This window comes from Schistocerca nitens, chromosome 3, assembly GCF_023898315.1.
Source record: "Schistocerca nitens isolate TAMUIC-IGC-003100 chromosome 3, iqSchNite1.1, whole genome shotgun sequence".
Lineage (NCBI taxonomy): Eukaryota > Metazoa > Arthropoda > Insecta > Orthoptera > Acrididae > Schistocerca > Schistocerca nitens.
The window spans coordinates 697,017,297-697,042,700 of NC_064616.1; the positions used below are offsets into that span (position 1 = coordinate 697,017,297).

A 25,404-nucleotide genomic window follows, 5' to 3' on the forward strand; every position below is an offset into this window, starting at 1 on the left:
GGCAGGAGCCAACCCACGGAGTTTGGAGGAAGCCGATAGGCACGAAGGCTGGCGTGAGGTCTGGAACAGGACAAGGAATGTAGACTAGAAAAAAAGGATGTAGCTGGTGGAATACTTAACTTTAATCCATTAATGTTGAACGTAGCTCTTGTCTGTACATTATTTACAATAGCAATAGCAACTGAACATGGCGCCTTGCTAGGTCGTAGCAAATGACGTAGCTGAAGGCTATGCTAACTATCGTCTCGGCAAATGAGCGTATTTTGTCAGTGAACCATCGCTAGCAAAGTCGGTTGTACAACTGGGGCGAGTGCTAGGAAATCTCTCTAGACCTGCCGTGCGGCGGCGCTCGGTCTGCAATCACTGATAGTGGCGACACGCGGGTCCGACGTATACTACCGGACCGCGGCCGATTTAAAGGCTACCACCTAGCAAGTGTGGTGTCTGGCGGTGACACCACACCTGAATAACCACCTTTTGCATCGCACACCGCTACAAGACGCGCACGAAGAGAATCAGTGAGGTTCTGGAAGATACCAACAGGGATGTGGAGTCATGCCGACTCGAGGGCGCCGCGCGGGGTTAGCCGAGCGGTCTGAAGCGCTGCAGTAATGGTCTGTGCGGCTGGTCCCGGCGGAGGTTCGAGTCCTCCATAGTGCATGGTGTGTGTGTTTGTCCTCAGGATAATTTAGGTTAAGTAGTGTGTAAGCTTAGGGACTGGTGACCTTAGCATTCAAGTCCCATAAGATTTGACACACATTTGAACATTTTTGAATCCAGTGCCACGGACAGCTGCCATATGTTTCTCGGCTGAGGGCCCATGGCGACCGATGGATGTAATCCCACAGATTCCTGATTGGGTTTGAATCCGGAGAGTCTGCTGGCCAGGGGCGTACGGTAAAGTCATCCTGGTGCTCTTCGAACCACTTTGTCACATGGTGCATTGTCCTGCTGGTAGATGCCATCGTGACCAGGAAACGCATGCTGCACGTGACTGTGGACATGGTCACAAAAGACAGACACATACTTGTGTTGACCCATTGTGCCTACCAGAATGACGAGATCTCCCAGGAGTTCCACGAAAACATTCCTCAAACCATCAAGGTCCCTCCTACGGCTAGTATCCTTCCGACGGTTGTTGTAGGGTGTTTGCTGTCAATCTGATGATTCATCTGAAAAGAGCACCCATCGCCACTCAGTAGGCGACCTGTTACGGTATTAGACTGCAAATTCGAGCCTTCGTAGACGATGAACAGCAGTGAGCATGGTTTCATGAGCCAGGCGCCTGCTGCGGACGGCCAAGCTTTGCAACGTTCGGTGTATGGTAGTTGTGGAGACCCTGACGGTACCCCTTGGTTCACCTGGACGGTCAGTTGCTCAACAGTTGCACGTCTATAAGCCAATACACAAGCCGGCCGGTGTGGCCGAGCGGTTCTAGGCGTTTCAGTCTGGAACCGTGCGACCGCTACGGTTGCAGGTTCGATTCCTGCCTCGCGCATGGATGCGTGTTATGTACTTAGGTTAGTTAGATTTAAGCAGTTCTAAGTTCTAGGGGACTGATGACCTCAGATGTTAAGTCCCATAGTGCTCAGAGCCATTTGAACCATTTGAACCAATCGACATTTCCGCAGCCGTTGTTCACCCCTGCCATCTATGGCCCATAGAGCACCACAGTTTCCTCAGCACCGGTGTTAGATAGCGTCATTTTATCATGCACGATATACTTCAAGCACAATGGCACGCCAAGAGTTTACAAACATAGCCGTTTCGGAAATGCTCCCACCAGTGGTCATGTCCTTTTGGACGTCAGATAAATCGCTCCGTTTCCACATTACATCGACTGCACTGTTTTCTGCGTCCTCCGACACGCTTTATTACCCTCCACCGCTAGTGGTGCCACCTGAGGCAGAACATAGACGGTGGTCACATTAAGGAGGAACGTTGATGAAAAACACACACTGTTTCAAACATGCACCAAATCCAAAGTTCTGGAGGTACGGCAATAAATTTTGTACCACGCTTTACGTGAAAGTAACACATTTACGTAAAAAATCCTTTCATTATATATATTCAACTTTTTTTTTAATGAAATATTAAGTTTTATTTTTTTAAAAAAGTGTGTTCCTTTTTCTCAGAAAGTATTCAAGAGATTTCTACAAAGATCTCTTTATATGCAGTAAGCTTCTCTCATGAGTTTATTGGAAAAGGTCAAATAGAAGAATTCTCATAATTTTTTTATTATAATTCCACAAGTACAATTTTAAATACGTGTAAAATTCCAAGCACTTTGCCCCATATCTCAGCTTTCAATCAGAATTTCAAAATTTGCTCTTGAGACAACGTTTATTAGGTTTACAGAAATTTGTGTACAAAATTTCATAGTTCTAGCATTCATAGAATCTGAGGAAAAGGTACAGAAACTTTAAAAAACGAACTTTTCAGAAAACGCAATTTAAAGTTCAACCTAGCTTTTTTCCTTGTGTCACTTCTTCAGAAGGCACCACATTTGTACTCTGGGTCGTCTTTCGCTTCAACGCTTCTCTTCTGGTTTCTTGTTGTCTGTCTTCTTTCCTTTACCAGGTCTTCAACTGACTTTTCAGCTGCAAAGACGCGATGTAAATCTATTTTTCTCAGGATGTCTTGAGTAAAATTTCCTATCTTGAAGCCCATTCTTTCTAATACCTTCATCCTCCCGACGTTCCCATAATTAAATACAATAACTGCGTCATAAGTTGCAATTCTGACAACTGTAGCAGATGCAAATGTGTTTTAGGGCATCGTTTCCATATGAGTGAATATAGAGACTCATTTGACTTTTAGGTTTTGCCATGAACTCACTTTTTGAGAATTGCAGGATCGGCCAAAGAAAATCTATGAAACCAAAGAGTATGTATCACGGCCTTCTAGATGTATCCCACACACGTTTGGTTGAAAGTAATACACAGAATCGTTGTTCACTGAGCTGGTATTGAAGTGCTGCTTCAAAACGTGGGCGTGGCAGGGAAGCCGCGTCACACTTTCAATTAATTTTCAGGCACTTCGGATGCGATTTCGACATTGAAACTTTGGGAACATATTGTCCATGAGTTGTACTAACAAATAAAAAATAAATCGAAAAATGACATTTTTGGTCAATTTCATCAACGTCCCCCCTTAATGTGACTGGACTGTGCGTAATCGTACTCGGCAGACAACACTATACGTTTTCAAACTGTTACTATGCAGCTTTTGTGTTGTCCGCCCATTGAAGACGTGCAGTTTTATAAGCTGCGGTGGGCAATGGCCTTTTTCGAGATATCCGACTCTAAATGTCCATTGTCCGCAGTTCGCTTCGCAATTTCCGCCCGGAAATTGGTTGAGATGGATCTACATTCACAGACAACAGCAATTCCCCCCGGGTTTGAAACCTATTTTCATTGACAAATCGTAACAGCCGTCTGTGGTCTCTGAAGGTTGGAATCTTTTTACACCCAATATTTTTATACCATGTGGTACCAGTGGTACACCACTGTTTTTGGCTACAGCTGTCTGTCCGCGTTGATACACAAAGAAACGGGGTAGTATCATTTATGGTGTGGCGACGGGCATGTCTATGCCATTCTTTCATGTCTCCGCATTGATCCTTGTTTCTAAACTAGTTCCATACAACCGACTGGAACCCACACAACACTTTACCGCCATGACTTACGCCAGCGGTGGAGGGTCACATGATCACCTGGTATCAGATGTACACCTAAAACGATTCAAAGCGACCGGTGTATCCTTTCAAGGAGGTGACTCATATTTTGTCCAATGAAATTATTCCCAGTTATTTACGATTTTTTTCGAGAATTCCCAACCTTCTACGCTCTCTCATCGGTGTTAAGGGATGTCGTTTCGAATCGTTATTTGCTGCAACCTAACATAATTCGTTACATTCAGAACTGTGTGAATTCTCTTGGTCTGTTTTGTTATGGTTACCGTTTGTACATATTTACGCTTTTGTGTGTTATGTTACGGGCTGTAAACTTTTCGTTTGTTTCAAACTGTATTACTCTATTAGCTGCAGCAAGGCAACATGAACTGTTTCGTCTGAAGGAGCAAAACATTGCTATTTAAAATCGCATTAAATTACACGTGATAAAAACATAATGCTTTATCTGTGACAGTTCGAGCACACTTGGAAATTTAGGTATTGGAAGATGTGGGGAACGGTACAGCCTGTCATTCTTACGTCCGACTAGGTGCAGTGTTCTATTTACCACATGCTAATAACAGAACATGGGTGTAAAGACTTCTTAGTACCGTGCGCGGCAAATCCCTTATGTGACAACTTACAGGCCGCAAGCTCAAAAACATCGTGGCTTGAGATAATTTGTTATTCTTAATTGGCATCTCCCTGCCACAATACTTTCAAGACTAGGCGCAAAATATCTTAGTTCGACAAGGGCCCTCCATTTCGAGAGAAAATGAAAGATGAGGAAAAAAAAAAAAACTATTACAAGAGCGGCCGGTGAGGAGATCAATAGCGGGCATAATGTCGTCATGCATCGCTGCAGTAGAAGTACACACAGATTCGTTCACATTCATAGCCATCTTCGTTTCCTATTGTGCGTTGTGATGAGAGTTTCGAGGTCAATTTTTCAGATGAGAGACTACGCTCCCATCTGCTCTAGGCATAGTACATTTTCACGTATTGTTCCCAAAACAAGATTCTTCCTCTACTCACGTGAATTAATGTGTTCTCTGTTACAGAAAGCCAGGCTGGCAAGGATTAGAATAGCGAAGGCGTCGTCGGGAGCAGCGTTTGTGAGCAAAAAGAAGGCGGCGGAGGCACGGCTGGCCGCCCAGGAGTCAGGCCTCGAGATGGACGACTCGTACCACCAAGAGGACATCTTTGAACTACAGCATCACCATCTCCTGCGCTGCCTCGAGAAAACGACTGTGAGTACCATTTTAACTGTTCGCAGTAGCGTAAACACTCAGCACACAGCTAAGAGTTTTGATAACCTGATAGTAAACGACAGCAATCTCACTCAACGCTATATTTTGTTTTATGGCAAAAAGAGGCGTAAATTTTTCATGGCTCATCGAGAATGCGGGAGAAATTAGCATCTCTGTAACAAGGAATATCACCAAACTGACCTCATATACTACTGGCCATCAAAATTGCTACACCAAGAAGAAATGCAAGTGGTAAACGGGTACTCATTAGACAAATATATTATACTAGAACTGACATGTGATTACATTTCCACGAAATTTAGCTGCATAGATCCTGAGAAATCAGTACCCAAACAACCACCTCTGGCCGTAATAACGGCCTTCATACGCCTGGGCATTGAGTTAAACAGAGCTTGGATGGCGTGCACAGGTACAGCTTCAACACGATACCACAGTTCATCAAGGGGAGTGACTGGCGTATTGTGACGAGCCAGTTGCTCGGCCACCATTGACCGACATTTTCAATTGGTGAGAGATCTGGAGAATGTGCTGGCCAGGGCAGCAGTCGAACATTTTCTGTATCCAGAAAGGCCCGTACAAGACCTGCAACATGCGGTCGTGCATTATCCTCCTGAAATGTAGGGTTTTGCAGGGATCGAATGAAGGGTAGAGCCACGGGTCGTAACACATCTGAAATGTAACGTCCACTGTTCAAAGTGCCATCAACGCGAACAAGAGGCGACCGACACGTGTAACCGATGGCACCCCATACCATCACGCCGGGTGATACGCCAGTATGGTGGTGACGAATGCATCCTTCCAATGTGTGTTCACCGTGATGTCGCCAAACACGGATGCGACCATCATGATGCTGTAAACAGAACCTGGATTCATCCGACAAAATGACGTTTTGCCATTCGTGCACCCAGGTTCGTCGTTGAGTACACCATCGCAGGCGCTCCTGTCTGTGATGCAGCGTCAAGGGTAACCGCAGCCATGGTCTCCGAGCTGATAGTCCATGCTGCTGCAAACGTCGTCGAATTGTTCGTGCAGATGCTTGTTGTCTTTCAAACGTCCCCACCTGTTGACTCAGGTATCGAGACGTAGTTACACGTTCCGTTATAGCCATGCGGATAACATGCCTGTCATCTCACCTGCTAGTGATACGAGGCCGTTGGTATCCAGCACGGCGTTCCGTATTACCCTCCTGAACCCACCGATTCTATATTCTGCTAACAGTCATTGGACCTCGACCAATTCGAGCAGCAATGTCGCGATACGATAAACCGCAATCGCGATAGGCTACAATCCGATCTGTATCAAAGTCGGAAACGTGATGGTACGCGTTTCTCCTCCTTACACGAGGCATAGCAACAACGTTTCACCAGGCAACGCCGGTCAACTGCTGTTTGTGTATGAGAAATCGATTGGAAACGTTCCTCATGTCAGCACGTTGTAGGTGTCGCCACCGGCGCCAACCTAGTGTGAACGCTCTGAAAAGCTAATCATTTGCTCGCGTCTGTAGCACGTCATCTTCGTGGTGTAGCAATTTTAATGGCCAGTAGTTTAAAAAATCATTCAAGCGAGGTACCAGCCCCAGCAACCTACCTGGCACAAACATTTGAGCCATAATTCTGGTGCCGGCCGCGGTGGTCTAGCGGTTCTAGGCGCGCAGTCCGGAACCGCGCGACTGCTACGGTCGCAGGTTCGAATCCTGCCTTGGGAATGGATGTGTGTGATGTCGTTAGGTTAGTTAGGTTTAAGTAGTTCTAAGTTCTAGGGGACTGATGACCACAGATGTTAAGTCCCATAGTGCTCAGAACCATTTGAACCATAATTCTGGTAGTATGCAATTATGACCTGAAAGCACAGCTCTTTAAAATTCGTGTGCACAGGTTGTTTATCAAACGCTCCGCCCCACTGCTGTCACCTAATGACCGAGTAAAAAGTATTGTACAGTGGACTAACAACCAACCGGAGCCCTACTACTTGCGGGATGTTGAAGGCGAGAGAAGACAAGGGCGAGGCCGACATATCTGCCCAACATGTTTTAAGATCTTGTTCGAGAACACACATTATTGTACGCTTAAAATAAGTACGCTTAAAATAAGTACGTAACACCACTGTCACGCACATATACATTTAATGTTTTAACAGTTTTCTCGTACTCATATTCTGCAGCTTTATAGGGTGGTTCTTATTAAGGTTTAGAAACTCCCGGAGAGACGTAGATGACGCTGAAACGAGTAATTTAATAAAAGCCACACGGGTCCGCAAAAGTCGGGAAACACTCCAGATGTGCATGGCAGATGTTGAATATGTGACGTCACAAGATGACGTTCCTCGCTGCAAGTGCAGCGGTTGAGCATATCGATCGGTCACACCTTATCATCCCAACCCACGTTTAGTACTCAAGTCGGTGTGGCTCCCGGCCTACGTGCACGACTTTAGTGCGTGGGGCTCAGGATTCGAGCCCTGCGTATAACACGCAGTATTTTTTGGCACTGGGTAGGATAGTTTGGTGTTTCTCTCTCTCTCTCTCTATTCGTTTAGTCGATTCCGACTCTTCGTGACCCCATGAACGAAATCACGCCACTTTTTCCTGTCTTGCACTTTCTCTCGCAGACCTTCCAGGTTGGAACACATTGCTTCTGTGATGCCATCGATCCATCTCATCCTCTGACGTCCTCTTCTTCTAGTTCCTTCAATCTTCCCCAGCATTAATGTTTTTTCCAGCGAGGCATGCCTTCGCATTGTGTGTCCAAAGTAGGTCAGCTTTTGTTTTAACATTAGACCTTCCAGGGAGAAATCTGGTTTTATTTGCTCCAATATTGATCTGTTGGTTCTCTTTGCAGTCCATGGAACATACATCTCAACTGGAAAGACCATATCCCTCACAATACGGATCTTTGTTGCTAGTGTTATATCTCTGGACCTTATAACCTTGTCAAGGTTTGACATCGCCTGTCTACCGAGCAACAGGCGTCTCCGGATTTCATGGCTGCAGTCGCCATCAGCAGAGATCTGGGAACCAAGATAACTGAATGTGGTCACTATCACCATGGTTTCTCCTGCTATACCCCACGAATTGGTAGGTGTAGTTTCCATAATTTTCGTTTTCTTCACATTCAGCCTAAGACCGGCCTTTTCATTTTCGTCTTTCACCTTCAGCAAGAGTGTTCTCAATTCTTCTTCACTTTCTGCCAACAGGATCGTATCATCCGCGTACCTGAGGTTCTTTACATTTATTCCCGCTATTTTAATTCCTGTTTCTCCTTCATCTAGCCTCGCATTCCTAATAACATGTTCTGCATACAGATTGAATAAGTACGGTGACAGTATGCAGCCTTGCCGGACCCCTTTCTGAATCTTTATCCATTTCGTTGTTCCATACATAGTTCTCACCGTGGCTTCTTGGTCAAGGTATAAACTCCGTATCAGATGAATGAGGTGATCTGGTACACCCATGTTTTTCAGTACGTCCCATAATTTGTTGTGATCGACGCAGTCAAAGGCTTTGGCGTAGTCAATAAAGCAGAGGCACATATCTCTCTGGAATTCTCTTGCTTTTTCCATAATCCACCGAATGTTAGCAGTTTGATCTCTAGTTCCTCTTCCTTTCCTAAATACAGCCTGTTCTTCTGGTAGCTCTCGATCTAGATCTTGGCGAAGTCTATTTTGTAAGATTTTCAACATGACTTTGCTAGCATGTGAGATAAGTGCGACTGTTCGATAATCTGAGGATTCTTTAGAACTTCTCTTCTTTGGAATGGGGATGAATACTGATCTTTTCCAGTCTTCTGGCCACTGCTGCGTGATGCGTATTTTTTTAAATATTGAGTGCAGCACTTCCACTACATCCTTTCCACTGACTTTAAGCAATTCTACTGGTATTTCATCATGTCCACTAGTTTTGTTATCAGCCATATTTTAAAGGGCCCACTGGATTTCCCTCTCCAAAATATCTGGCTCTAGTGTTTACATTCAGGTAAAATTTATTACCTTAGTTACCGGTCTCGCGGTCTTTGCTGGTTTATTGCGAAGTTCAGTACAGCAAAAACCTACCGTATGGCGTCCCAAATAAATGAGTATAAGCTTCCAGAATGCGTCGCTACCTGTAAATGATCTATGTTTTCTTTATTAAATCAAGTCTGTAAACAAAAACAGAAGGGATAAAAGTAAAGAACCACATAATAAGAACAGCATGTACTTAGATATTGCGGGGACAAAAATGTTTTGGCTTCTAGATTTACAACACATCACATTTTCAAAAAGAGTTCGAAACTTGCACCGTTTTCATGAATGCAGGTAATACATGACTCAGTTGTCCCATCAGGACGAGCATACGTAATCAGGTACGTCACATGCTCAATACTTGTCATCCACTTTTCGATATTTCCCGACATTTTCAGCCCAATGTGTCTCATATTACATCACTTACTTCAGTGTCATTTACGTCGCTAGAGGAATTTTTAAACGTTAATAAGAATCACCCTGTATATATGACTCAGAATCAAAATGAATAAAACTAATGCAATCGAACAATTATTATGAAATTAGTTTAACGATTTTTGATTTACAATTTAATGATGCTAATCACTCTGAAGAGCAGCGTGTCTGCTGCAAATTTTCTTCACGGTCTCAGTTCCAACTTTGAAATCCAATAAGCCATAACAGCGATGTTAATCATTAATTAGCCGTATGATACTTCTTTAATGACACACTCATTCATTTACACTGCATTTGTGAATCGCAAAATAAAAATGTTCAAAGCAAATCAATATCTGGCGCCAGCTACAGGTTAGAAACCTCGCATTCGACAAAATGAACAAAGCATGTCACCTGTGTCAAAATAGGATTTTACAATAATCTTACTCGCTCCACTTTACAATACTTCGCGCCAAGGTATTAAGTGACTATAGTGGGCCAGAGCGAGTGACAGACAATCGGTGCGCGAAAAACTTTAAAAGCTGTACTTTCAGTAGATCATAACTATGTGCTGTCAGAATTATGGCCCAGATTTTCGTGCGGACTCGCCTGCTGGGGCTGATACTTTGCTACTATGCTTTTTCTCCTTTAGATATGAGGTCGAGTCGTGATGTTTCCTCGCAAGTTTGTGAAAGCAGGTCTTCAGCAATGTGCATAACTAAAAGCTCTACTGTTAGAATTTCCCACTAACATTTACGCACTATCATAAATAATGAAGTGAAATGAACATTATTATTACTGAAATTGAAAATTCGCAACCTTCCACGTCTGAATTAACGTACGTTTATGTTGCTCATAATGAAAACCTTTATAGAAGGTTTAAAATGTTCACGCGACATTTACATAAATGAACGAGCTAAAGCTTCTACAGTTCCCTTCCGCTAGCAGCAATATTAATTTATAACCAAATCTACGCACAACCGACGCTTAGGGCGTACGTGACGTGAGAGAATTTGCATAAAGTGCAGCAGTGGCGAAATCAGAGCGAATGTTGCGCCGTTTGCAGTGTGTGGCTGCGTAGCGTCGCTGGCGTACATATCTGCGGCTGCGGTCACGAGGCATCCGGGTCTAATTGCACAGTTCTGCTCCAAATTGCGATATAAATTATAGTTAAACGATTCACGCGCGAATAATTGCGCTTTGAGAGTAGCAGTGTTATGAGGCATAACGGTCCTCATGATTTCTGTGCACAAGATGTGATACCTGTCCCACTTTGAGTCAGCTGCAATCTAAGATTAACTGTTACAATAATGGTTTCATGGGACTCAGACCCGTTGACTAATTTTCCACGTCCAGAACTATGCCAACCAAAATATAACTTTGTGTTTTAATAAGTCAAAATAAACGACGATATTATTTTTTGTTGTCCTTCCGTAAGGCATTACAGTATACACTATCTGATTAAAACTATCCGGACACCTCCTGGTGGGCATTAATGCGCAGTGTGTCCACCTGTCGCCTTTATAATGGCTTGAATTCTGCTGGGGACACTTTCAAAGCCGTGTGTGAATGTCTGTGGAGGAGTGGCAGCCCATTCTTCCTCAAGATCCGAAAACAGAGGACGTATCGATGTTGAACGCTGGGATCAGGAGCGAATTGGACGTTCTGACTTACCCCAGAGGTGTTCCATTGGGTTCAGGTAGCGGTTCTGGGCATACCAGTCCATTTCAAGAACATTATTATCCACAAACCCTTACCTAACGTATGCTCCTTTATGAAAACTTGTACACTGTCATGCACATACAATAATGATCTCTCAGCTGTTCCTCAACTGTACGCAGCACACGACGCTGTAAACTGTGTTGTTCATGACCTTCCGCATTTACCGTTTTCTTAAGCGCAATAGCCGGCCGGTGTGGCCGTGCGGTTCTAAGCGCTTCACTTTGGAACCGCGTGACCGCTACGGTCGCAGGTTCGAATCCTGCCTCGCGCATGGATGTGTGTGATGTCCTTAGGTTAGTTAGGTTTAAGTAATTCTAAGTTATACGGGACTGATGACCACAGATGTTAAGTCCCATAGTGCTCAGAGCCATTTGAACCATTTTTTCTTAAGCGCAATAAGGGGACCACAACCTATCAACGAAAAAGCCTCCATACCCTGACATCGTAGACAAGATTCCATTAGAACTACCGATTGCCTTGGGAGAGCCAGCCCTGACAAAACTCTACCATCTGGTGAGCAAGATGTATGATACAGGCGAAATATCCTTAGACTTCAAGAAGAATATAATAATTCCAATCCCAAAGAAAGCAGGGGTTGACAGATGTGAAAATTACCAAACTATCAGTTTAATAAGCCACGGCTGCAAAATACTAACACGATTTTTTTACAGACGAATGGAAAAACTTGTACAGGCCGACCTCGGGGAAGATCAGTTTGGATTACGTAGAAATGTTGGAACACGTGAGGCAATACTGATCCTACGTCTTATCTTAGAAAATAGATTAAAGAAAGGCAAACATACGTTTCTATCATTTGTAGACTTAGAGAAAGCTTATGACAATGTTGACTGGAATACCCTGTTTCAAATTCTGAAGGTGGCAGGGGTAAAATACAGGGAGCGAAAGGCTATTTACAATTCGTACAGAAACCAGATAGCAGTTATAAGAGTCGAGGGGCATGAAAGGGAAGCAGTGGTTGGGAAGGGAGTGAGACAGGGCTGTAGCCTATCCCCGATGTTATTCAATCTGTATATTGAGCAAGCAGTAAAGGAAACAAAAGAAAAGTTCGGAGTAGGTATTAAAATCCAAGGAGAAGAAATAGAAACTCTGAGGTTCGCCGATGACGTAATTCTGTCAGAGACAGCAAAGGACTTGGAAGAGCAGTTGAACGGAATGGACAGTGTCTTGAAAGGAGGGTATAAGATGAACATCAACAAAAGCAAAACGAGGATAATGTAGTGTAGTCAAAAATGGTTCAAATGGCTCTGAGCACTATGGGACTCAACTGCTGAGGTCATAAGTCCCCTAGAACTTAGAACTACTTAAACCTAACTAACCTAAGGACAACACACACATCCATGCCCGAGGCAGGATTCGAACCTGCGACCGTAGCGGTCGCGCGGTTCAAGACTGTAGTGTAGTCGAATTAAATCGGGTGATGCTGAGGGAATTAGATTAGGAAATGAGACGCTTAAAGTAGTAAATGAGTTTTGCTATTTCGGGAGCAAAATAACGGATGATGGTCGAAGTAGAGAGGATATAAAATGTAGACTGGCAATGGCAAGGAAAGCGTTTCTGAAGAAGAGAAATTTGTTAACATCGAGTATAGATTTAAGTGTCAGGAAGTCTTTTCTGAAAGTATTTGCATGGAGTGTAGCCATGTATGGAAGTGAAACGTGGACGATAAATAGTTTAGACAAAAAGAGAATAGAAGCTTTCGAAATGTGTTGCTACAGAAGGATGCTGAAGATTAGATGGGTATATCACATAAGTAATGAGGAGGCATCGAATAGAATTAGGGAGAAGAGAAATTTGTGGCACAGCTTGACTAGAAGAAGGAATCGTTTGGTAGGACATATTCTGAGGCATCAAGGGATCACCAATTTAGTATTGGAGGGGAGCTCGGAGGGTAAAAATTGTAGAGGGAGACCAAGAGATGAATACACTAAACAGATTCAGAAGTATGTAGGTTGCGGTACGTACTGGGAGATGAAGAAACTTGCACAGGATAGAGTAGCATGGAGAGCTGCATCAAACCAGTCTCTGGACTTGAGGACCACAACAACAACAAACAACCCTGACATCACCTCCACTGTACTTCACTGTTGGCACTAAACATGGCGCCAGGCAACGTTCTCCAGGCGAAACCTTCCATCGGATTGCCACAGGGTATAGTGTGATTTATTACTCAAAATCACTCGTTTCATGTTACCCACTGTCCAGTGGCGTCGCGTTTTACACCACCTCAAGCGTGGCTTAGTACTGAGTTCAGAAATGTGTGGCTTATGGGCAGCTGCTCGACCAGTGGCTCCATTCCTTTGAATTCTTTACGCACAGCCAGTTTGCTAGCTAGATTGTTGGTAGCACTTTGGATCTCACGAGTGATTCCTTCCGGTTGATTTCATCCGACTTTTTGCAACCACCCTCCAAAATGCTTGGCGGATCCTGTCCGTCAGTTCTCGAGGTTTGCCAGATATTGATTCAGGTGTGGCTGTTACTTCTCGTTTCCACTTCACAATCACATCACCAGCGGTTGACTTAGGAAACTCTGGAAGGGTTGAAATGCCCTGGATGGATTCGTTCCTCAGGTGGCATTCAGTGACTAGTTGATGTTCGAAACCACTGAACTCTCGCATGTGGTGACGGGAACTGGTTCAAAAAATGACTCTGAGCACTATGGGACTTAACATATGAGGTCATCAGTTCCCTAGGACTTAGAACTGCTTAAACCTAACTAACTTAAGGACATCACACACATCCATACCCGAGGCCGGATTCGAACCTGCGACCGTAGCGGTCGCGCGGTTCCGGACTGAAGCGCCTAGAACCGCTCGGCCACCGCGGCCGGCTCGGAAACTGGTGGGTAGCTAACTGTCGTTTATAAATTCCCCTCTCAATAATCAGTTGGCAGATAAGATGAAACTTGGTGAGTCTCGCAATATAAAGCCACACTCCTTGTAAGAAAAAAAAATCATTTTGTAAATTTCACGAAGTAATGTTTTAAATGGTTTACATACATTGTGCAGTAACACACTCTGAAAATAATAACGACGCACCACGAAGGAAATTTGTAAATTGGTAATAAACTGATATTCATACAGGTATCGATGGAAAGTGTAAAATTGTAACCTTTGGCGGCCAGTGGTTGACTGTGTGACGCTGCAGCACCATTTCACCGCACAGCTGGCAACGATAGTAAACAGGCGACTTGTCGGTACCAGGGCATAGAATCATTTCAAACTTCATTCTGTGTACTCAGTTGGACAGTAACTATGAGTCGCAGACAGACGTAGGAACAACAAACTCAGATCTTCACTTAAAACTTCCTGGCTGATTGGCTGTGGTCGATGTACAAAACTCTCCCCTGACGTTTCGTCTCCCACTGCGGGAGACATCCTCCGAGGTAAAGCGGCGTTCTGCAAAGAGAACTCGACAAAGCGCTGATTACACAGGCAGTGCAGAGAGTGCCGCTGTCCATCACGTGGCGTCGGCTATGAGACTGTCTCTGGTAATGCCAACATTAGCGATTGAAAGTAATCGAGCGTCACGATTCCGGTGCAACACTGACACCCATATTTTATCCAGTTTAACATCTTCCTCTTTCCTGTTAAAATTATTACGGTGTTTATCAATCTCGATAGCTTCTCTGTACACGCGCGCATAATAATGCGAGGTTTGAGATATGACGCTCGTCTCGCTGAATTTTATTTCATAGTTACCTATCTGGTAAACATGTTCTGCTACGGCCGATTTATCCGTGTGACCCAGGCGGTAATTCCTCTTATGTTCAACAAGACGGGTGTTAACACTTCTCGTTATGGTACCGATATAAACCTGTCCACAACTACAAGGAATTTTATGTACCCCCGGTGTACCCAAAGGATGTCATGCATTTTTGGCGATGTTAAATAACTTTTTATTTTCCTGGTGGGTCTGAAAATAGTTTCCACCCCATACTTGCTTAACACTTTCCCAATGCGATCTCTGACCTTACTAATGAACGGAAGAGAAACCTTCCCGTTGGGCGGCTGTTGTTCGTCGTTGCTCCTGATTCTCTTCCTAGAGAGAAGTGCTCGATCTGTCCCCTTACTAGAATAGCCATTCTTCACGAAAGTCGTCCGTAGATGTTCAGTCTCATCTTTTAAATAAACAGGTTCACAAATTTTGTACGCCCTGTCTACCAAGGTTTTTGTTACACTTCATTCTTGTCTAGGGTGGTGGTTTGAATCTTTATGCAGATAACGATCAGTAAGAACGTAAAATCCCAGCTGTTTCCATCTTAATTACATCAGCGGACTGCTGTGGAAGCTGACAAATGCCTACCTCACTATTTGCTATAATATCCTCCGTGGGTACGTTTCGGGGCGTCACAGCAAAATTGCCTCCTTTGGCTAGTATAGAAATTTCAACTTCTGACAAATCTTTGTCAGACAGTTTAATAACAGTTCGAGAATTGTCCTCAACTGAACCTCCTGAAATGTTCTTTTGAAGGTTAGTGAACTTGTTCTGTCTATTTACTGATATTTCTGCACTAAATTCCATAGTTTTAAATGTTAGACCGTCAGTCTTATTCCAGCCACCACGCTGCGTAGTATTACTAATAACCAAGTGCAGATGAAAAAGCTTACTGCTGGTTTCCGCCAGTGTTCACCACGTTTGATGAATCCTCTCCTGTAACATTGCAGATTCCCTACGGTTGTAAATACTATGAGCCTGAGCCGAGCGAAACATCCTATTCACCTTCAGAGGCAGTATACTCTAATTGATTGTGATGTGTGTTTAAATACACTGAAAGGAGACCAAAATTTCTTTACAGTACATGGATTTAAAAAAACACATCTAAAACTACGTTAATCAATGTAAATACGCGTGTGTGGACTCGGAATGTGGTGTTATTTGGACCTAACTGCCGTTCAGAGCGTAATTTATCGAATGAATGCGGGACACTGTAAATTATGCATCTGAAGAATTGGAGATGAGTAATACATAATGTAATAAGCAGAATAATTTAACAGAAAACTGATGAAGAGACACGAAAAACCTTTCTACAAGAGAAATGTCTGTTACACGATACCTATGATCAATTCCTAAATAATGTGATTTTACAATATGTATGGTACACTCATATTCAGAAAAAAAAACAGAACACCTTGAACGACTAGAGACAGGACATTCATATTCACAGGGCATGTACATTCGTATGTTCTGCAGAAATGAATAGCATTTCGCCGGCCGATGTGGCCGAGCGGTTCTAGGCGCTTCAGTATGGAACCGCGCGACCGCTACGGTCGCAGGTTCGAAACCTGCCTCATGCATGGGTGTGTGTGATGTCCTTAGCTTAGTTAGGTTTAAGTAGTTCTAAGTTCCAGGGGACTGATGACCCATAGTGCTCAGAGCCATTTGAACCAACTAGCATTTCATTTCAACTATTTTCATCATGTGTACTACTGCCTAGTAGGTACGGGGTCCGCCATGGGCCCTGATAATCTGTTCCATGCATGACAGCGTCGACGCGTATACGGCGCAAATGGCCTCCATGCTGCATTCACCTGCTTTCGAAGTTCATCTGTGATGGTGAGCACTGGATCACAGCTCTGTACCCGGCGTTTCACCATATCCCACACATTTTCGATTGGCGACAAGTGTGGGCATCTTGCGGGCCAGGGCAAAAAGCTGACATTCTGCGAGAACAAGAACGCACTTGTTCACGCAGCAACATGTGGTCGTGCATTGTCTTGCTGAAAAATTGCGTCTGGGAAGTTGTGCAGAAGGGGTGTGGCTGCGGATCGCAGGATGTCATTCACGTATGTTACATTTGTCACAGTTCCCTGGACATGCACCAGCTGTGATTTGTGGTTGTAAACAGCACCCGACCCCATAAGGCCTTGCGTCAGCGCTGTATGTCTTGTGCGAATGCCGTCACTGTAATGCGGCTCTCCCTGTCTGCAGCGAACCAAAATGTGGCCATTATTTTCAAAGAAGCAGAACATGGATTCGTCCGTAATCACTAAACGATTCCATTCCTATCTCCAGTGACGTCGTTCCATTCACCATTGCCGTCCATCTTGTTTATACACATTCGTCAAAGGGAGGCGGAGAAGTGGGCAACGCTTGCACGTAATTCATGCCGTAATAAACGGCGACTGACTGGCACCCCTGATTGTGTACTATGTGTTACACTGTTCCACTGTTACACCAGAGCCGAGAAGGACGCAGATCTGTCCTGGAATTCCATTCGGCTGAGGAGCCGATCTTCCCGGGGGGTGGTCTGGGTGGTGCGACCTGGTCCATCTCGTCGTGTTCCACGGCCTTCCGCGAACCATTCTGCACACTGCCGTTGCATTGCCGAAATACTTCGTCTCACACGAGCAGCAGTTTCCCAGATGGATGCCTCACATTCTCTCATGCCAATAATGCGCCTTCTTACAAACTCACTCATTTGATGGTATGATTCTCGCATGCGGCTACGAGGCATATTGCACTTCCCTTCAGGTCACACTGCTCCATTATGTTCGGTTTATAGCGACAACGAGAGTCGCAGGCACATTTGACCGGTAAATGGTGTGGCGCCGCGATATCGATGTTGACCTTGAATCTGGGGGCCGACATGGCTCAAATGCTAATCATTGCTGCAGAACATACTAAGGTAAGTGTCCTGTGAAAATGAACGTTCTATCTCTAGTCGTTCAAGCAGCTCTGTCTTTTTTTTCTGAACGTGAATGTACTTAGCCACCTCTACAGTGATATTAACGTATTATCATTGCGGAGAGGAGGTGGTCAAGATCTGACATACTTACAGTGAAAAAGAAATCAAGGAAGCGAGTTTTAGAAGAATAAAAATGAAATGGAGAAGAAATTACAAGAAACTGTTCATACCATACGAAGAAATGTTTGAGGAATGACAATAAAACTGAAAATTTTTTCTGATATCGTCTAGTTTTCTACATATTTCACGTGCATGAAATATAACTAAATACTTTGAAAAGTGTCAATGCACACTTAATTATGAAAATTATTGGAAGCCCTTTCTATCTTCTGAAAACTTTGTTTCTTTATTTTTCTTTCATTCACCTAGGGGGCTGATAGTTAATTGTTAACGGGTAAAATCCCACTCTTCAATCTAATGTACTTAAATACATAAAATCGGCACAGTATAACTGAGAAGTTGAAACATATACATGTGCTTTTAGAAGAATAATTAAAGGATTATTTTCATGGAAGGTATTAAAAATGGAACTGTTAGCTTTTCCTCATTTTTAAATTAAATGAAAGAAAATAAGTTGTGGAGGACTTGGGCTTCAAACGGATGGGGTAGGAGAAATAAGGTTAGAGGCTAAAAATGGCTCTGAGCACTATGGGACTCAACTTCTGAGGTCATCAGTCCCCTAGAACTTAGAACTACTTAAACCTAACTAACCTAAGGACATCACACACATCCATGCCCGAGGCAGGATTCGAACCTGCGACCGTAGCGGTCTTGCGGTTCCAGACTGTAGCGCCTAGAACCGCACGGCCACTCCGGCCGGCATTAAGGTTAGAGGTTCCGTACAGTCGTTGCTCGTGGCTATAAACAAAGAGATCAGGGGAATTGTAACATGTTGTTGAGCGGAATGAAATAGAGACCAGGAATGGGCCTGGCTATAGTGTGAAAGGCCGGCCTGTGTGGCCGTGCGGTTCTAGGCGCTTCAGTTTGGAACCGCGTGTCCGCTACGGTCGCAGGTTCGAATCCTGCCTCGGGCATGGATGTGTGTGATGTCCTTAGGTCAGTTAGGTTTAAGTAGTTGTAAGTTCTAGTGCTCAGAGCCATTTTATAGTGTGTAACGAAACGAAAAATCACTTGAGACGTAAGCGTCGGCACTGAAGTGGGTCCTAGCAAGCCTAGATTTACTTCTGGAAGAGTTCGAGCAGATACTACAAAGCAAACAGATTATTAGATTACTTTATTATAGTTTGGACAATGTAAAATAATTAACTTGGAAGCAATCCTTGTCCACAGGAACGTTTATGTATTTGTTACTGTCGCTAGATTCTATAACCTATCACCTCCTACAATACAGAATGACAGTCTCATCTCGATGTATAATATCCTATAATCTTCGATATACATTTCTGGCTTTTAATACTACTCGCATCTGAAGCAACACGATCCTGTCGTCGTAGGCGATGATTGAAGAGCCGGGGTGAGTGGCGCTGCGCTCGGACGTACGTAATCTTCCAGCAGTGGTGGCGGATGGGACCTCTTGAGACTGTGCTTTCGCCGACGTCTCTCATTCGTCACTGCGAACGACATCGACTGTCCTTGCTTGTGTTTCCGTCGTGAAGTACCAACTGTGACATGGGACCTCGTTCTTCGGACGACTCCACACAGGGTATGAGGGAAAAAAATGGGTAAATATGATAAGAGAGGAGGGAGACGTGATGTTGAGTGGGATGGGGAGGGAAGAGATAGAGCTAACGCAACAGATAAATAATGATGTGTATTCCATTGTCTGGGAGTGGGAGTAAGTGGGAGAGGGTACATGGGGAGTGTAGGTGTAGGGGTGGCGAGAAATTTCACTGTAGACGAGGCAGAAGAGAGGGGATACAATGGAGTTTTAAGAATCGAGTTTACAGGTAGTGTAAAATACACAGAGATGTTTATTGACGTCAAAGATGGGTGAAAATTTGATGATATTGTAAAGGATCCATGTGGGGTTAGGTAAACGAATGCAGGAGGCAAGGCCGAATACATTGCATTAAAGGATTTGAAGAGAAGATAGAAACTTCATGGCGCAAGTATCCAGGTCACATTGATGTGTGAGAGAATAGGTTTGATTAAGATTATGTAGGTGTGAAGCACAATAAATGGTTGCAAACTTCATTGTAAGTTATTGGTTTTAGACTAGTATGGCATGTTTGATGGCTAGTAGGTGGTCGAATATTAATCCAAGGTATTTTAGTGTGTTACTTAATTTGATAGGATCTTCATACTGGTTTTGGCTACAGAAGCTGCAGGTGGTTTGTTTGTTGGCTGGGATTCGTAAGGGGTTATCTCGATGAGAAATTGGTTAACCTGAGAGGAACTTGTTAAGATGAAGTTGGAGGGACAAAAAAAAATGGCTCTAAGCACTATGAGACTTAACTTCTGAGTTCATCAGTCCCCTAGACTTGTGCTGTTGAAAAAAATGGTTCAAATGGCTCTGAGCACTATGCGACTTAACTTCTCAGGTCATCAGTCGCCTAGAACTTAGAACTAATTAAACCTAACTAACCTAAGGACATCACACACATCCATGCCCGAGGCAGGATTCGAACCTGCGACCGTAGCGGTCGCTCGGTTCCAGACTGTAGCGCCTAGAACCGCACGGCCACTCCGGCCGGCACCTTGTGCTGTTGTTGTGGTCTTCAGTCCCGACACTGGTTTGATGCAGCTCTCCATGCTAATCTATCCTGTGCAACCTCCTTCATCTCCCAGTACCTACTGCAACCTACATCCTTCTGAATCTGCTTAGTGTATTCATCTCTTGGTCTCCCTCTATGATTTTTACCCTCCACGCTGCTCTCCAATGCTAAATCTATGATCTCTTGATGCCTCAGGATATGTCCTACCAACCGATCCCTTCTTCTAGTCAAGTTGTGCCACAAACTTCTCTTCTCCCCAATCCTATTCAATACCTCCTCATTAGTTACGTGATCTACCCATCTAATCTTGAACATTCTTCTGTAGCACCACATTTCGAAAGCTTCTATTCTCTTCTTGTCTACACTATTTATTGTCCATGTTTCACTTCCATACATGGCTACACTCCATACAAATACTTTCAGAAACGACTTCCTGACACTTAAATCTATACTCGATGTTAACAAATTTCTCTTCTTCAGAAACGCTTTCCTTGCCATTGCCAGTCTACATTTTATATCCTCTCTACTTCGACCATCATCAGTTATTTTGCTCCCCAAATAGCGAAACTCCGTTACTTCTTTAAGCGTCTCATTTCCTAATCTAATTCCCTCAGCATCACCCGACTTAATTCGACTACACTCCATTATCCTCGTTTTGCTTTTGTTGATGTTCATCTTATACCCTCCTTTCAAGACACTGTCCATTCCGTTCAACTGCTCTTCCAAGTCCTTTGCTGTCTCTGACAGAATTACAATGTCATCGGCGAACCTCAAAGTTTCTATTTCTTCTCCTTGGATTTTAATACCTACTCCGAACTTTTCTTTTGTTTCCTTTACTGCTTGCTCAATATACAGATTGAATAACATCGGGGAGAGGCTACAACCCTGTCTTACTCCCTTCCCAACCACTGCTTCCCTTTCATGTCCCTCGACTCTTATAACTGCCATCTGGTTTCTGTACAAATTGTAAATAGCCTTTCGCTCCCTGTATTTTACCCCTGCCACCTTCAGAATTTGAAAGAGAGTATTCCAGTCAAAGGTTTGCCTTTCCTTAATCTTTCTTCTAACTGATCTTCCCCGAGGTCGGCTTTTACCAGTTTTTCCATTCGTCTGTAAATAATTTGCGTTAGTATTTTGCAGCTGTGACTTATTAAACTGATAGTTCGGTAATTTTCACATCTGTCAACCCCTGCTTTCTTTGGGATTGGAATTATTATATTCTTCTTGAAGTCTGAGGGTATTTCGCCTGTCTCATACATCTTGCTCACCAGATGGTAGAGTTTTGTCAGGACTGGCTCTCCCAAGGCCGTCAGTAGTTCTAATGGAATGTTGTCTACTCCCGGGGCCTTGTTTCGACTCAGGTATTTCAGTGCTCTGTCTAACTCTTCACGCAGTATCGTATCTCCCATTTCATCTTGATCTACATCCTCTTCCATTTCCATAATATTGTCCTCAAGTACATCGCCCTTGTATAGGCCCTCTATATACTCCTTCCACCTTTCTGCTTTCCCCTCTTTGCTAGAACTGGGTTTCCATCTGAGCTCTTGATATTCATACAAGTGGCTCTCTTTTCTCCGAATCTCTGTCTAATTTTCCTGTAGGCTGTATCTATCTTACCCCTAGCCCCTAAGCCTCTACATTCTTACATTTGTCCTCTAGCCATGCCTGCTTAGCCATTTTGCACTTCCTGTCGATCTCATTTTCGAGACGTTTGTATTCCTTTTTGCCTGCTTCATTTACTGCATTTTTATATTTTCTCCTTTCATCAATTAAATTCAATATTTCTTCTGTTACCCAAGGATTTCTACTAGCCCTCGTCTTTTTACCTACTTGATCCTCTGCTGCCTTCACTACTTCATCCCTCAGAGCTACCCATTCGTCTTCTACTGTATTTCTTTCCCCCATTCCTGTCAATTGTTCCCTTATGCTGTCCCTGAAACTCTATACAACCTCTGGTTTACTCACTTTATCCAGGTCCCATCTCCTTAAATTCCCACCTTTTTGCAATTTCTTCAGTTTTAATCTATCCGTCTATCTATCTATCTATCTACATCCATACTCCGCAAGCCACCTGACGGTGTGTGGCGGAGGGTACCCTGAGTACCTCTATCGGTTCTCCCTTCTATTCCAGTCTCGTATTGTTCGTGGAAAGAAGGATTGTCTGTATGCTTCTGTGTGGGCTCTAATCTCTCTGAATTTATCCTCATGGTCTCTTCGCGAGATATACGTAGGAGGGAGCAATATACTGCTGGACTCTCCGGTGAAGGTATGTTCTCGAAACTTTAACAAAAGCCCGTACCGAGCTATTGAGCGTCTCTCCTGCAGAGTCTTCCACTGGAGCTTATCTATCATCTCCGTAACGCTTTCGCGATTACTAAATGATGCTGTAACGAAGCGCGCTGCTCTCCGTTGGATCTTCTCTATCTCTTCTATCAACCCTATCTGGTACGGATCCCACACCGCTGAGCAGTATTCAAGCAGTGGGCGAACAAGCGTACTGTAACCTACTTCCTTTGTTTTCGGATTGCATTTCCTTAGGATTCTTCCAATGAATCTCAGTCTGGCATCTGCTTTATTGACGATCAACTTTATATGATCATTCCTTTTTAAATCACTCCTAATACGTACTCCCTAATTTATGGAATTAACTGCTTCCAGTTACTGACCTGCTATTTTGTAGCTAAATGATAAGGGATCTATCTTTCTATGTATTCGCAGCACATTACACTTATCTACATTGAGATTCAATTGCCATTCCCTTCACCATACGTCAATTCGCTGCAGATCCTCCTGCATTTCAGTACAATTTTCCATTGTTACAACCTCTCGATACACCACAGCACCATCTGCAAAAAGCCTCAGTGAACTTCCGATGTCATCCACCAGGTCATTTATGTATATTGCGAACAGCAACGGTCCCATGACACTCCCCTGTGGCACACCTGAAATCACTCTTACTTCGGAAGACTTCTCTCCGTTGAGAATGGCATGCTGCGTTTTTTTGGGAACTCCTCAATCCAATCACACAGTTGGTCTGATAGTCCATATGCTCTTACTTTGTTCATTAAACGACTGTGGGGAACTGCATCGAACGCCTTGCGGAAGTCAAGAAACACGGCATCTACCTGTGAACCCGTGTCTACGGCCCTCTGAATCTCGTGGACGAATAGCGCGAGCTGGGTTTCACACGACCGCCTTATTCGAAACCCATGCTGATTCCTACAGAGTAGATTTCTAGTCTCCAGGAAAGTCATTATACTCGAACATAATACGTGTTCCAAAATTCTACAACTGATCGATGTTAGAGATATAGGTATATAGTTCTGCACATCTGTTCGACGTCCCTTCTTGAAAACGGGGATGCCCTGTGCCCTTTTCCAATCCTCTGGAACGCTACGCTCTTCTACAGACCTACGGTACACCGCTGCAAGAAGGGGGGAAAGTTCCTTCGCGTACTCTGTGTAAAATCGAATTGGTATCCCATAAGGTCCAGCGGCCTTTCCTCTTTTGAGCGATTTTAATTGTTTCTCTATCCCTCTGTCGTCTATTTCGATATGTACCATTTTGTCATCTGTGCGACAATCTAGAGAAGGAACGACAGTGCAGTCTTCCTCTGTGAAACAGCTTTAGAAAAAGACATTTAGTATTTCGGCCTTTAGTCTGTCAACCCCTTTTTCAGTACCATTTTGGTCACAGAGTGTCTGGACATTTTGTTTTGATCCACCTACCGCTTTGACATAAGACCAGCATTTCTTAGGATTTTCTACAGTTCATAACCAACAGATTGTGGTCAGAGTCCACATCTGCCCCTGGAAATGTCATACAATTTAAAACCTGGTTCCTAAATCTCTGTCTTACCATTATATACTCTATCTGATACCTTCTAGTATCTCCAGGATTCTTCCATGTATACAACCTTCTTTTATGATTCTTGAACCAAGTCCCCTAGACTTAGAACTACTTAAACCTAACTAACCTAAGGACACCACACACAGCCATGCCCGAGGCATGCGGCCGTAGCAGCAGCGCTGTTCCGCACTGAAGCGCCAAGAAACGCTCGGCCACAGCGGCCGGCTTGGAGGGACAGTTAGGACTTCTGTAGGGTACGTTAGACGGCTTAAAAAGCGGTGGCACAGCATGCTCAAGGAAATGTACAGGAGAAGGCAGCACAGGCGTATTGACAAAAAAAATTTCGACATTTGTGGTAAGGTCTTACGGGACCAAACTGTTGAGGTCATCGGCCCCTAAGCTTACACACTACTTAGTCTAACTTAACTAACTTACGATAAGGAAAACATACACCCATACCCGAGGGAGGACTCAAATCTCCGACGGGGAGAGCCGCTCGAACCGTGACAAGACGCCCGAGACCGCTCGGCTACCCCGCGCTTCGTATTGGCAATGTAGAAGATATACAAGAGAGTAAAAAGAACAGAGCCTTGGGACACATCTGCAGGAGCAAGAAATATACAAGAAATGGTGTTGTTAATAGTGACTAAGGCTGAGCGATTAGGCAGAAAGGATTCAGTCTGCTGGAGAACCTAATCCGGAGTGCTGACTGAGCTTAAAGTTTCGACTGGAATGCCGTATGCAGTCACAGGCTTTCTTGACGCCAAGAAACGTACAAATTAATGATTTTCTGTTACGGTGCTGAGAAAGGAGATGGATGAGATACAGGAGTTAATAATCACAGCAGCAGTTGGGACAGAAGACACTATAGTTAATAGGAAGGTCTGGGGTGCTGGTTCATGTGTTCATGGATGCCTTGAGAGAAGAGTGGATTCAGATTCTCGCTAAACAACATGACGAGACTCATGGGGCGACAGAAGCAACTAGCGCTAGAGAGTGTTGGCAGTTTGAGGAAAATAAAATTTTTGAAGTGTGATTTTATGCTTTTCCAGTGAATCAAATGTTTGCACTATTGTCGGGTATCCAGGCAGGCACAGTCGT

At 44.0% G+C, this 25,404-nt stretch overlaps 1 protein-coding gene across 1 annotated transcript in view; it reads left to right on the forward strand.

Moving 5' to 3' along the window:
* LOC126249395 (potassium voltage-gated channel protein Shal) overlaps positions 1–25,404 on the forward strand; it is an 839,759-nt gene that overhangs the window by 601,527 nt on the left and 212,828 nt on the right. Inside the window, exon 3 of the mRNA XM_049951047.1 lies at positions 4,735–4,923. Coding sequence (XP_049807004.1) covers positions 4,735–4,923 — 189 coding nt within the window. The remainder of the gene's footprint in view (positions 1–4,734; positions 4,924–25,404) is intronic.